Source organism: Leopardus geoffroyi, chromosome A1 (genome assembly GCF_018350155.1).
Source record: "Leopardus geoffroyi isolate Oge1 chromosome A1, O.geoffroyi_Oge1_pat1.0, whole genome shotgun sequence".
NCBI lineage: Eukaryota > Metazoa > Chordata > Mammalia > Carnivora > Felidae > Leopardus > Leopardus geoffroyi.
In genome coordinates this window covers 79,979,620-79,992,266 of record NC_059326.1, presented here as the reverse complement: position 1 = coordinate 79,992,266, position 12,647 = coordinate 79,979,620, and the positions used below count along the sequence as shown (strand labels likewise).

The 12,647-nt window shown below is 52.1% G+C and overlaps 1 protein-coding gene across 1 annotated transcript in view; it reads left to right on the top strand.

The window, feature by feature from the left end:
• The window catches only part of COL4A1 (collagen type IV alpha 1 chain), a 155,764-nt gene that overhangs the window by 103,953 nt on the left and 39,164 nt on the right, over positions 1–12,647 (top strand). Inside the window, exons 18-22 of the mRNA XM_045482033.1 lie at positions 1,827–1,868; positions 3,221–3,305; positions 4,234–4,269; positions 6,743–6,907; positions 10,673–10,768. Coding sequence (XP_045337989.1) covers positions 1,827–1,868; positions 3,221–3,305; positions 4,234–4,269; positions 6,743–6,907; positions 10,673–10,768 — 424 coding nt within the window. The remainder of the gene's footprint in view (positions 1–1,826; positions 1,869–3,220; positions 3,306–4,233; positions 4,270–6,742; positions 6,908–10,672; positions 10,769–12,647) is intronic.

The window sequence follows — 12,647 nt, the reverse complement described above, 5'->3', positions numbered from 1 at the left end:
AAAGAGTGAAGAAAAGAAAGCTTATCTGATGGTTCTGTTCCCCTCTCAGAAACGGAGTGTACCATTGCCCCGTGTATCCACACGCACACACCCTGTAAAACCACGCCCTGTGTGTGCACAATTGCCCTGTGTGTACACACACGTACGCCCTGTAAAATAGTGATGTGTGACGCCTCTTGGCCTCCTTGCTTAGTGATACAACGCGGGTGAGGATGTCTGCATGCGCGGCCACGTGGGAATGTACTCTGTGCCCAGGCCTTCTGCATGGCATCTGGGTCACACCCACGTGGGGATGGGTACAAGTATCTGTGCTCACTTGTCTGCTCGTTTCCATGTCACAGATTGCTACAAGTGTAATTTGGGGGGGGGTCAATGTTTACACCCTCTTTTTTGAAAGTTTTGCCACAGACCACCAAATTGCCCCTGAAAAAGAACAGCCATCTGTCTGGGGCCCTTTTTTGTTTTTTTTTGGCAACTGCTTGTTATCAAACCTTAAAAAATATTTGTCAGTGTGGTAGGCAGAAAACTAGATAACATAAATCTCTGCTGAAGAGAGAAGTAGTTTGGAAATATTTCTGGTGGTGACTCATAGACGAGGGAGCAGACCTCACGGTTCGTTCATGAAAGCCAAGGAAAAGGGAAGTAAAGGAAAAATCCTTTACTGATACTGTAACTTTTTTTTTTAGAAGTCAAATCTTGTAGATTTTAAAAGGTAAATCTGTTTAGAATATATTAGCTAAGATATTTTTTAAGTCCCAAAGATGTTTTCTAAAGCCTCTTCTCATATTCAGATAAGAAAAATCAAAACATTGAATTCTGGTTTACTCCTACGCTTATTGCCTTGGTTGAAAGGGGAAAACTACATTAAGGGACTATGTGCAGATCTTAGAACTTTTTTTTTTTTTTTTTTTTTTTTTTTTTTTTAATTTTTTTTTTTTCAACGTTTATTTATTTTTGGGACAGAGAGAGACAGAGCATGAACGGGGGAGGGGCAGAGAGAGAGGGAGACACAGAATCGGAAACAGGCTCCAGGCTCTGAGCCATCAGTCCAGAGCCCGACGCGGGGCTCGAACTCACGGACCGCGAGATCGTGACCTGGCTGAAGTCGGACGCTTAACCGACTGCGCCACCCAGGCGCCCCGCAGATCTTAGGACTTTTAAAGATACTATTATGATGGCTTACATAAAAACATTAGATATAATGGGATTAATTTTGTTGAGTTTGTCTTCTTATATGAATGAAATTAAGCCTCAGAGTGACCAGAATTTATCCCCCCCCCCCAACGTTTTCAGGTAATGCTGGGTTTTAAGGAGAGAGGCGAAACCATAAATATCCTTTTACAAGGACTCCGAGGCAGCCTCGGACAACCTTTCACCTAAAAATCTCTAATAAAATGATTTTTTTAAGAAAATACATGAGAAATCAAAAGCTTCCATTGCATTTCATTTTATTGAAAGACCACCACATTTTGACTCAACTTACGGATGGCTCTATGCGAGTTGTCCAAGGGAGTGTGCAACCAACTGAACACAGCAAACGTTGTGAGCGCCTTCGTCCTGTTAGTAATTGCGCTCCTGGTTATGATTTGTAGAAATCCTTATTTCCACGCGGCACGCTGAACAAAGCAGAGTGAAGTGCATTCGTGTTTGTTATGACAGGTCCGGAGCACTTGAAGGTCCGTCCTCACAGTGAGGAAAATAATTTTAGTGTGAGTGGGCACAGTCTTTATTTTTCCAGGAAAAAAAAAAAAAAAAAGAAGTTGAACACTGCTTTCTGCAAGACAATCCATATCATCAGAAAAAGCCACGTATTTTTTCTTTTGTAGGGAGACAAAGGTGAAGCAGGTCCCCCAGGCCCACCTGGAATCGTGAGTAAAAATAATGTCTGGTCATCTGTGCGGGCGTTTGACAGTGAAGAGAAGGGGGTTGGGGCCACGGCATTCCTGCACTTACATTTGTATATAAAGAGGATGCTTAGTATTGAAAAGAATAAACTTGTACTTTGTATTGCGTGGAGTTGGGCACTTACATTTTATTATATTTGGACCATTTCCGCATCCCCTTGGCCACGGAGAATGGAGAGATTTGCCCGTGGATAACGATACGAGCAAAACCGTTTGAAACTGGCCCGTTAGGCAAAGTGTGAAGAGAAACAGGTCGCCCATAATCTGTCTGGAGCACAACAGTTTTTGTGTCTGCAAAGAACATTTTACCTCTAGTCCATGGGCATAGCTGTACCTGCCTGTGCTCAGTGCGTGCAGCGTCTTTTTCTTTTTAACAGTGAGCGTTCTTCATGTTTGCAAGTTCTCTGGGAACGACCGTTTTCAGTATCCTTCCAGAGAGCCGTGCTGTCACTGGCTTAACCTGTTTTGTCCCCCCCAGTCTTCTTTGGAACGATGAAAGTGTTCCTGTTGTTTCGTTTGCTGCAGGTGGAGGGGTGCCCAGTGCTCGCACACATCTGCGTGTCCGCGCGGCACTCAGGGACTTCTCCTTAGGGGGCGTTTCCCAGACTGGGGTCCCTGCGGCAGAGTACGGACCCCCCCGACTGCCGTTCACACCGCCATGCAGGCTCGGGGTTCCCCTTTCCGTATCCGTGATCGGGCAGCCACCTTCGAGTGGCCCGTGTGTAGCCTCATCGGTGGATTTTAATCTGTTAATTTCGTCACTACCAAATTCTATTTTAAGGGAAATAAGCAATATTTGAGCTTGCCATTTCCCTTGAATTTCTGTGATTTAGAAATGGGGTGACCTAGTTCACTCCCTTGTCATGAGGCTGATGGTGTCGGCCTGTGTCCCTAGGCCCTCGAGGACATCCCCACTGTGGTCCAGTGAAGTCTGCCTGTGCTGTTCCACACTGCCTGGGAAAATCTAATAGTCCTCTTTAAAGTAGACTCTTCGCTTTATGGCTTGTCGGGACATTTAGAAATTCCAAACCCAAACCTCAGAATTAGTGTTTCTCTAACCTCACCTCCCTGGCAAAGCTCCCACCGGGCCAGTCATATTACAGGGGGCAGAGGGTCTGCCAAGAGGGCCCAGCGGAATGTCCGTTTTCTGTGTAGTCTTGACTGTCCCTTCCCCCCCCCTCCCCTTCCCCCACGGCTGTTTCTTTACTTCCACCTTTCCTGAAATCTCTGGAAGATGTTAGTTTTCTCTCTGCTCTCCTGTGACACGCACCACCGGCCGCCCCCACACATCTTGGTCTCTTCTCTTCTGCCCCCAGGTGATCGGCACGGGACCCTTGGGAGAAAAAGGAGAGCGGGGGTACCCAGGGTCTCCAGGGTTGAGAGGAGAGCCAGGCCCCAAAGGTCAGTTCCTGTTTCTCCTCCGTCCTCCTTCCTCCTCCTCTGTCCCTCCCTCCCTCCTCCTTCTTACCTCCACCTCCCCCTTTCCTCCCTGTGCTCTTCCTCCTGCCCCTCCTTCCTACCTCTCCCTCCTCCCCCCTCCTCTGTCCCTCCCTCCCTCCTCCTCACCTCCCCCCCCTTTTCTCTCTCTCCCCTCCCTCCCCCTTCCTTCCTACCCCCCCCTCCTCCCCTCTCCTCTGTTCCTCCCTCCCTCCTCTCTCCCTCCCTCCCTCCTCCTCCTTACCTCCCCCTTCCCCTTTCCTCTCCCCTCCCTCCCTCTTCCATCCTACCTCCCCCTCCTCCCCCCTCCTCTGTCCCTCCCTCCCTCCTCCTTCTTACCTCCCCCTCCCCCTTTCCTCCCTCTCCCCTCCCTCCCCCTTCCTTCCTACCTCCCCCTCCAACCCCCTCCTCTGTCCCTCCCTCCCTCCTCCTTCTTACCTACCCCTCCCCCTTTCCCCTCTCTCCCCTCCCTCCCCCTTCCTTCCTACCTCCCCCTCCTCCCCCCTCCTCTGTCCCTCCCTCCCTCCTCCTTCTTACCTCCCCCTCCCCCTTTCCTCTCTCTCCCCTCCCTCCCCCTTCCTTCCTCCCTCCCCCTCCCTCCCCCCTCCTTCCTCATTCCTTCTGTCTTTTTCTCCTTTACCTTTCCTCCATTTTCGACCCTACACCCTCCCATTTTGGTGACACTGACAGGCTTTGCACGACCGTGTGGTGACAGACCTGCTAGGTCTGTCCTTTGTCTTGGTGCCAGGTCCCCTGGAGCCCATCTCTGCCCGTCTTGGCAGGGCCAGGGGCGCTGTGTTTCCCCCAACGCTCTTCCCTGGCGCCCGGCCCGGGGCCTTGTGGGCACAGACGCTCGGGCTCGGGGTGTCTGACTCTCCCTTTCTCTTTCAAGGTTTCCCAGGATTACAAGGCCAGCCAGGCCCTCCAGGTGAGTATCCTTGGCCGATTGTTTCAGATAACTGTACAACGTCTGTGTGCTTCATGTCCGGAACATGTTTGTTGTGTATGCCAGGGTCTGCCAGAAACGGCTGGCGATTTTGTGCGTGTTTTTCTAGTTATGACAGCAAGGTGTGTGCACAGCTCTGGTCCTTTACTTTGTAAGTCACAGGCGGCCCTGCGGGTGTGTGTTCCCGGGGGTTCTCATGCCTTCCTCAATTCCCATACTTCTCTCCCTGGTTTGGACCGGCCTCCCGCCCCCGCCGACCCCCAGGCTCCTTCCCTCCACCCACACCCCCTCCACTCAGGTCCCCAGTGTCTGGCAGGCCCCACCCCCCGCCTCACTCACCCCTGCCCAAGGACGCAGATCCTGTGTGTGGCAGGCCCCTTCACGCCCCCCAGCCTCATTGCCCCCCCACCCCAGATGCAGGTCTGCAACATCTAGCAGACCCTTCAGCATCGGTGCCCATAGTCCCCGTCTCTGGGGTGACTTTGTTTCTCCCTTGGGACTAGAATCAGGGCTGAAGCCTCCCTTACTGATCTGAGCACCTCTTCTCTGTGGAATCCCACAGCTCTTGCTTGAACTTGGTGTGTGATTGCATCACACCTGCTGCTTAGCTAGTGTTGGATCCTGTGTGTGTGTGTGCATGTGAACATGTACGTGTGTGTGCATATGAGCATGTATGTGTGTATGCATATGAGCGTGTGTGTGCATGTGAACATGTGTGTGTGCATGTGAGCATGTGTGTATGCATGTGAGTGTGAGTGCATGTGAGCATGTGTGCATGTAAGCATGTGTGTGAACATGTGTGCATGTGCATGTGAGCATGTATGTGTGTGCATGTGAGCATGTGTGTATGCATGTGAGTGCATGTGAGCATGTGTGCATGTGAGCATGTGTGTGTGTGCTTGTGAGCATGTGTGTATGCATGTGAGCATGTGTGCACATGAGCATGTATGTGTGCGTGTGTGTGCAGGTGAGCATGTGTGTATGCGTGAGTGTGTGCATGTGAGCGTGTGTGCACGTGAGCATGTGTGTAAGCATGTGTGCGTGTGCATGTGCACATGGGGGTGTGTGCATGTCTGTGCACATGCGTGTGTATGCGCTCTCCCAGTCCCTGGAGTGGGTCATACAGGCTGCGAGGGAAACCCACATGTGCCCTAGAATCGATACCACAGCCAAGCGCCTGGAATCCTTACATCTTTGGTTTTGTTTTTTATTTATTTTTGTGTTTTATTCTCTTTTGCTTATATTTTGCTTTCCCCTTGCTGACAGTGCTTTGGCTGTAATTTCCCCCAAGCTCCTTCCTTGTCTCTGGAACAGACTGTACCCCAAGTCCGTCCCGCATTGAGGATTTGCTTCAGCCATTCTCGGGCAGGCCCTTCTCTGCCCGCTTTCCTGCTTTCCAGCAGAGCTTTTGGGTCGGCCTCTAAAATCACCCCATGTCTGTTTCCGCCGACTTTCTTCCTTGTGCTTAGGAACCATGCTGGGGCTTCTGTGTCCTCGTGAGCCCGTTACGTCCTGTCTCCCCTGGCATTCACCACATTTACTTTCCAAAACCATTCATCTGCCCGACTGTCTCCTAACTGATGGTGTTGGGAAAGGTCTTTGAAACTGCTCTGGCCTCATCTGCTCTCCCCTGGTTGGAGCCCTGCTGCGGGCCCAGCGCCCCGCCCCCCAGGCCGTGGGGTCCCCTCCTGGGTCTGCAGCCCAAGCCCCAGGGACCGCCTTCGGTTCTTGCTGCACTAAAGAGTGGGTTTGTCATGGATGGCTGCAGTTCCGCTCCTGGGACCTGTCATCCCTCGTATCCCTCGTGTCTGCGCTGCTCTGCTCTTGGTTCAAGGCTGTGTGACAGTCCTGCCTCTGCCCTTGGCTGTCAGTCCCCCACCTCGAGGCCAGGGTAGAGCAGCCCCCGAGCTGGTGTTCTGCCGGCTCTTCTTGGTGCGCATCCCAGGGGCCCCGTCATCTTGTCCTGTAACATTTACAGCAGCCGAACTCGGCTTTCACCTTCACGACCTCAGGCTCCACCAGACCACCTTATTTGTCTTAACTTTTTGGCTGTTCCGTGTAGATTGCCGACGCAGTTCCCGTCCCTAGGCCTCCTGTCCCACTTCTGCTTTTGTTCGGTGACATTTTTATGCCTTATCCTCTACGTGGAAATAGAATTGAGCCCCAACAGCCTTTTCATTCATGCAGTGGGAATACTATTTGCACCAAGAGAAACTCAACAGGTTTTTCACATCTGTGTGCTAAGTCCTTTTCCTTAAAGCTAACTTGTAGGAGGCATTTGCCTGGCAACCTTCATGTGGTGGGAGGCCTGAAAACTTAGCTCGTTTTTACTTACCTAGAGCAGTTCCCCTTTTGGTGATGGGCACACCTTATTTTACCCTGAACGGAGTTAGGAAAATTTGTGTGGCAGACGCTGAGCTCACACGATGATGGTGACATTTTGCTCTGGTTTCAGGCTTCCCGGTACCAGAGCTGGCAGGTGCTCCTGGCTTTCCCGGTGAAAGAGGGCAGAAAGGTGACCAAGGGTTTCCAGGCACGTCTTTGCCAGGACCAAGTGGAAGGGACGGGCTCCCGGGTCCCCCTGGGCCTCCTGGGCCCCCTGGACAGCCGGGTCACACAAGTAAGTTCTTTCCAGGACAGTTCACGTGTGTCTGGTGTGGGACGGGTGCCGGGCAGAGCTGCCTGGGTGTTACGGGGAGGGGGGGCGGCGCTCCAGGGTTCTAGTGGGATACAGAAGGCCGGGCGTCCCAGGATTTGTGAGTGATTTGTGTCCCACTTAGCATCTTTGCAATGCTAGTCATGCTACGGGAAGGAACTATAAAACAGTAACCCTGGTCAGAGGAATGAGAAACATACCAGCCAGTTCTGAGGCTCTGGGCATCAAAATGAAAAGGCAAGGCAGCTGAAAACGGGACGCATTCCTGTTCATCCAGAGACACAGATTAGCACTAAGACATGCGCGCGCGAACAAAGAGGGGTCTGCAGGGGACGGAACGCACGACTTCTAAGTCGAACGGTACTTTGTGTGGATGTTTCCTGCATCAGCTCACTGTCAGAGCTGAGCACGGGATGTTAAACTCTTGATTCAGTAAACGGGGTCCTGGGACCCCAGAGTGACACCAACGCAGAATGTAAGACTTCAGAGGAGTTAACTCCAGCGGGAACATGTGAGATTCTCATAAGCAGCACGTGCGCCTCGAGCACTGGAGACCCTGGTCTTCTGTGGGGCTGACGCAAGGGGGGGCCATGGCTGCAAGTACCAGGTGGCTTACTTGCCAGAATTCAAACACGTCTTTAAGAAAGGGAGTTCTCGTGAGCGAGGCTCCATACGGAAGCCAGATAGGAACTGGAGGGAACAGTTCATTCCAGGTGTGAAGCTTTACTGGGAAAGGATCAGCATGAATTTTCTTTGTCAAGGTGCCCAGGGCGGGGGTGGGTCTGTGACTTCACAGGGATGCCCCCCCCTTTTCCCACGGATCTGGGAAAGGTGGAGAATGAAGATGATAGTGAAGTCCTATGACATTCAGCCCCGAGTCACTTTCTCTCCGTGTGTCTGAGAGGGTTGTGAGTGGCCAAGGGGCCTTCGGGGTCACAGGTTTACTCAACAGGTACCCCAGGCACTGTCACAGTCCTGCCCTCCTGGGCGTGCATCCCGTGGGGGAGTGGAAGCCAAGTGAATTATGTGGTCTGCAGGAGTGACAGGTGCGGGCTAAACACGAGCAGCGAAGGGACCGCCAAGTTCTGGGTGAGGGTGCTTCGGGTCATGGGTCTAATTTAAGTGGAGTGAGAGGCAAAGATTGAAGGGGATGAGGCATGCAACCGTGGGGAAATCTGGGAGAACTTTTTTTGATACGTGTAATTTTTTTTCAGTGCCAAAACAAGAACAAATTTCATGTAAAAACATGACCTTCCCACTGCTGTTAGTTGAGGAGGATGCGTCAGCTGAGTGCAGCGTGACATGTGCCATCCCCGTGCCATGTTGTCCCATTTTGTTTATGTTAATTAAGTAATTCATCTGCATAACTTTGGGTTTTTTTTTTTTAACATTTATTTTATTTTTTTTTCTTTTCTTTTTTTTTTTTTAATTTTTTTTTTTTTTCAACGTTTATTTATTTTTGGGACAGAGAGAGACAGAGCATGAACGGGGGAGGGGCAGAGAGAGAGGGAGACACAGAATCCAAAGCAGGGTCCAGGCTCCGAGCCATCAGCCCAGAGCCCGACGCGGGGCTCGAACTCACGGACTGCGAGATCGTGACCTGGCTGAAGTCGGACGCTTAACCGACTGCGCCACCCAGGCGCCCCAACATTTATTTTATTTTTGAGAGAGAGAGAGACAGAGCGTGAGTGGGGAGGGGCAGAGAGAGAGAGAGAGAGAGAGAGACAGAATCCGAAGCAGCTCCAGTCTCCGAGCTGTCAGCACAGAGCCCATCATGAGGCTTGAACCCACGAACCGTGAGATCATGACCTGAGCCGAAGTTGGGCACTTCACCGACTGAGCCACCCAGGCGCCCCTTAAGTGATTCATCTATAAATGAGATTTTTGTTCAGTGGCACAGTGTATGTTAAAGAGGTGACGTCTTAAGATGAATTGCTCCCTGGGGGCCTGTCAGTAGCTCCTCAGCACAAGGCAGAGGCCTCTGCACCGCCCCGCCCTGTGCTCACCTGTGCCCACCGAGCAGTAGAAGTCCGGTCTGGACTTGCGTCTTAGAACCGCTCAGAAATCACCACCATGTTCTTGCTTTAGACTTAAGGTTATTAAAAAAAATTTTTTTTTAGTGTTTATAGTTGAGAGAGACGGAGCATGAGTGGGGTAGGGGCAGAGAGAGAGGGAGACACAGAATCCAAAGCAGGATCCAGGCTCCAAGCTGTCAGCACAGAGCCCGATGTGGGACTCGAACCCACGAATCGCGAGATCACAACCTGCGCCGAAGTCAGATGCTTAATGGACTGAGCCAAGCCAGGCGCCCCATCTTCAAGTTATTTTAAATTGATTTTCACAAGGATGTAAAGTTGCTTTCTTACGGGTGTGTGGGATTCTGCCTCAGATGAGGCTGGCCGGAGATGCGTTCTGGAAAAGGAAAGAAGTGAGTGATCGAATGTCTGCCCGTGTCCATGTGCCTGCAGTTGTAGGATCAGGGAGCTCACACTCCCCGGTGCTCACACAGCCTGGCGGTGCTGGCTCCTCACGGTCAGATAGTGTAGGGGCTGCTCTTGGAAGCATAAAAATGACAAGACTTTGTTCAAGAGCGGGAAGGGCCCAGCAGCCGTGGGCGGACCCTGGGACAGAGCGATCGCCACCTCAGGGCTCCTTACCGCCGGTGCTGTACCTCCAGGAGCCCCCCGGGAAGACATAAACCCTGAACCCACAGACAAAGCAAGAACTCTCTCTGTCTCCCTTGGACTGGAGTTTGCACACACTTGAAACAACCGGTCTCTTCTGAGCTCTGAAGGAAGTCATCAAGCAGGAAGGTTCGGGCCCTCTGTCCGGCCTTCTGTTTGGGAGAGCAAACCCACCGTTGCCCGTCTGGTGCCTTGTGCCCTGGAGAGAGCCGGGCTGGGGGGCAGGAAGGTGATTCTGGCTGCTTCATCCAAGTCAGGGTGTGGGGACGGGGCATCAGGTGAGGGGCACGGCCTCTCTGCTGGCCCTCTCCCCTCCTGCTCGGACGCAGCTCGCTCACCAGGCTCCAGTCTGCAGTGAGGACCCGAGTGCCCAAGGGGAGCCCTGGGGTGAATTGTTGGCTCTGTCGTTCTTCTTCCAAGATACTGGACCAGGAGATGTGAACTCTATCACCGCGTGTCTGAGCTACGAAGCAGTGCTTTTTCTAGCAGAACCCCCGACAGATGGTGTTTCCACGAGTGCAGTTTGTTTTCATGCCTCTTTACGTGCGTGGTGCTCAGAATTGGTTAGAAGCGTGTCCCCATGGACAGCCTGCATCTCTGAAACAATGATGACTTCGCTGTAAATTTGCTGAGGAAAAGAAAAAATAATAAAGTTCTTCAAGTCTCGGCTTTCAGTTCGCAGATGTATGGCCTCGCTTTTCTGGGCTAGTTTTTTAATCTGTAGAATAAGGACCCAGGTGTGTACCTTACAAGGTGAAAACGAAGGAAGGTACAGGACAGGGCTGATGAACTGAGAGGTGCTTTAGGATCGTAAAATCGATGTTTTAGCAGTGATGGTGTTGAGAGGTCGGATGATTGCTGTGTGGGCCTGTGTTCAAATTAACTTTCCAGGATTGCTTTAAGGCAAGCTGAAGCTGAATTTCCGGCACGTACCAAATAGCCTGATGTACTTAGGTATCGCAGTAGGGGTGGGGTGAAGAGGGGGTGTCGATACCTGGTTTCCGTCTGGTGGGAAGGGTCCTGAAACTTTGAAAATCCATTCCAGATGGAATTGTGGAGTGCCAGCCTGGACCGCCAGGGGATCGAGGTGCCCCCGGAAGTCCGGGGCAACCAGGGCTGACGGGCGAAGTCGGAGAAAAAGGTAAGAGATGCCAATGTTTAAAAAAAATGATGATTGTGCTGGGGGATGTGACATATTTCTGCATACGGGGAGTGTGAGCGTGCTCTTCCCTTACTCAGAACTCCCGTCCAAGTCTGTTCCTAGGATGTGTCTCCCTATAGCTCTGTCGGGATGTCCCGTTGTTGGGTTTCCAGGAAAGAGAGAGAGAGAGACAGAGAGAGATGAGAGAGAGACAGAGACATAGAGACAGAGAGAGAAACAGACCAGAGAGACAGACAGAGAGCTATCAGCTGGGAGGCAACAGGGAGCCCCGGTCCTGACACGTAACCACTCTACCCTCTAACGGCCAGCAGATTAAACCCTAAGACTGATATCTTAGCTCAATCTTTTGGTTCAAAGTCTGGAAGATCCATTCTCAGAGAACGAATGGCTTTCTTTCAAGTGAGTCACAGATGTGTGTCCAGAACACTCCCTAGTCCTCTGAGCCCTGTTCCTGTAATTGGTGTGAGCGAACCCGCCGGCCTGGGGTGGCCGCCCACACCCTCGGCTCTCAGTGTTAAGGTCACCATCTCCCAGTGCCTGCCGTAACGCCAACCCAGCACACAACAGCCTCTCTGCATACTCGTGCCGACAGTGGATTCTCACGGCACCAGTGGTGCCATCTGAGAGTGCCGTGCCCCTTGGACGGTCCACTCTTGATGAGTGTCTCAATAACCAGAGAGTAGAGCCACCGGGAGACTGTCCCCAAAGCTAACCCCACTGGGCACCATTGGTGGCCTTCCTCTGCAGATTTCTTCCTCTTCCAAAGTCAATGGCACAAATGCTGCATGGAAAACAGTTGCAGCTAACATCTAATTTGGGCAGCCACGTAAACCTCACAGGTGGAAGTGGTCTTAGCAGTCATCACGGAGGGCCACCAAGCCTTTGGTGTCATTAAAAACCAACGCATACTTGGTTTGTAACGAATGTCTCTCGTTACCAGATGGTTGGTACTTCCTGAGGTGGGACGTTCCTCCTTACGACACAGAGTCAGAAGCTTCTTTGTCCTGAGACCTCCACACTCTTGCTGTAGAACCACCATGTGTGAATCCCGTGGGGCCTAGAACTTAGCTGGCTGCCAGCTGACTTGTGCTGTCCCTGTCCCACAGATGGGCTCCTGTTTGTCCTTGCCCACACAGCAGGGACACGGGCTGTCTGCGTTGGTCCCATCGCTGTTCCCAGCAGCAGGTTCTGCCAGAGGGGAGCAGGCTTAGCAGTGCTGGGGCTGTGGTGCGCCAGTACGGGCCAGGCCAGGGCACACGGGCCAGCCCGTCACTGCCCAGTAGTAGGGGCTTCTCCTCGCGCCGTGCCCTGATGAGTCCCTAGAAGCCAGGCATTTTAAGGTTTAGGACACGGGTTTATCTGAGACACCATATGGCCTTGTGGCTTAGTTTGAAAATCAAGACCTAAGATGTTAGAATTTCCAAAAAAAAAAATGAGGCATTTTCTCCCTTTTTGTCTGTGCTGCAGTCTCTATCCCTTTCCGTCCTCAGTATTGGGTCACGTATGTGTTCCCGTTTTCCTGGCTTTTCATTCCCATTGGTCACCCATCAGCCTGTAACCAGGTTTAACGTCCAGGAGTTACAGGTATGGAGTTCGCTAAAAAATGCGACATCAGAGAGAAAGGTGATGGGAAGTTTTCAAGACGGAAACAGAACTAGAGCAGTCAGATCTTTCCAGGCTGTGAGCAAGCTTCATTTCCAGATCACCTTCTGGCGAGGCAGCGCCCGTCCTCGTGCAGGGCAAACGGTCCCGGCGCCCCGGCAGTGGCCTATGAAGTGTGCGGAGGGTGGCGGGCGGGACCGCGGGACGGGCACACGCCACCGGTTAGCACAGCAGAGGTGTCTGGGGCGGGTATTGG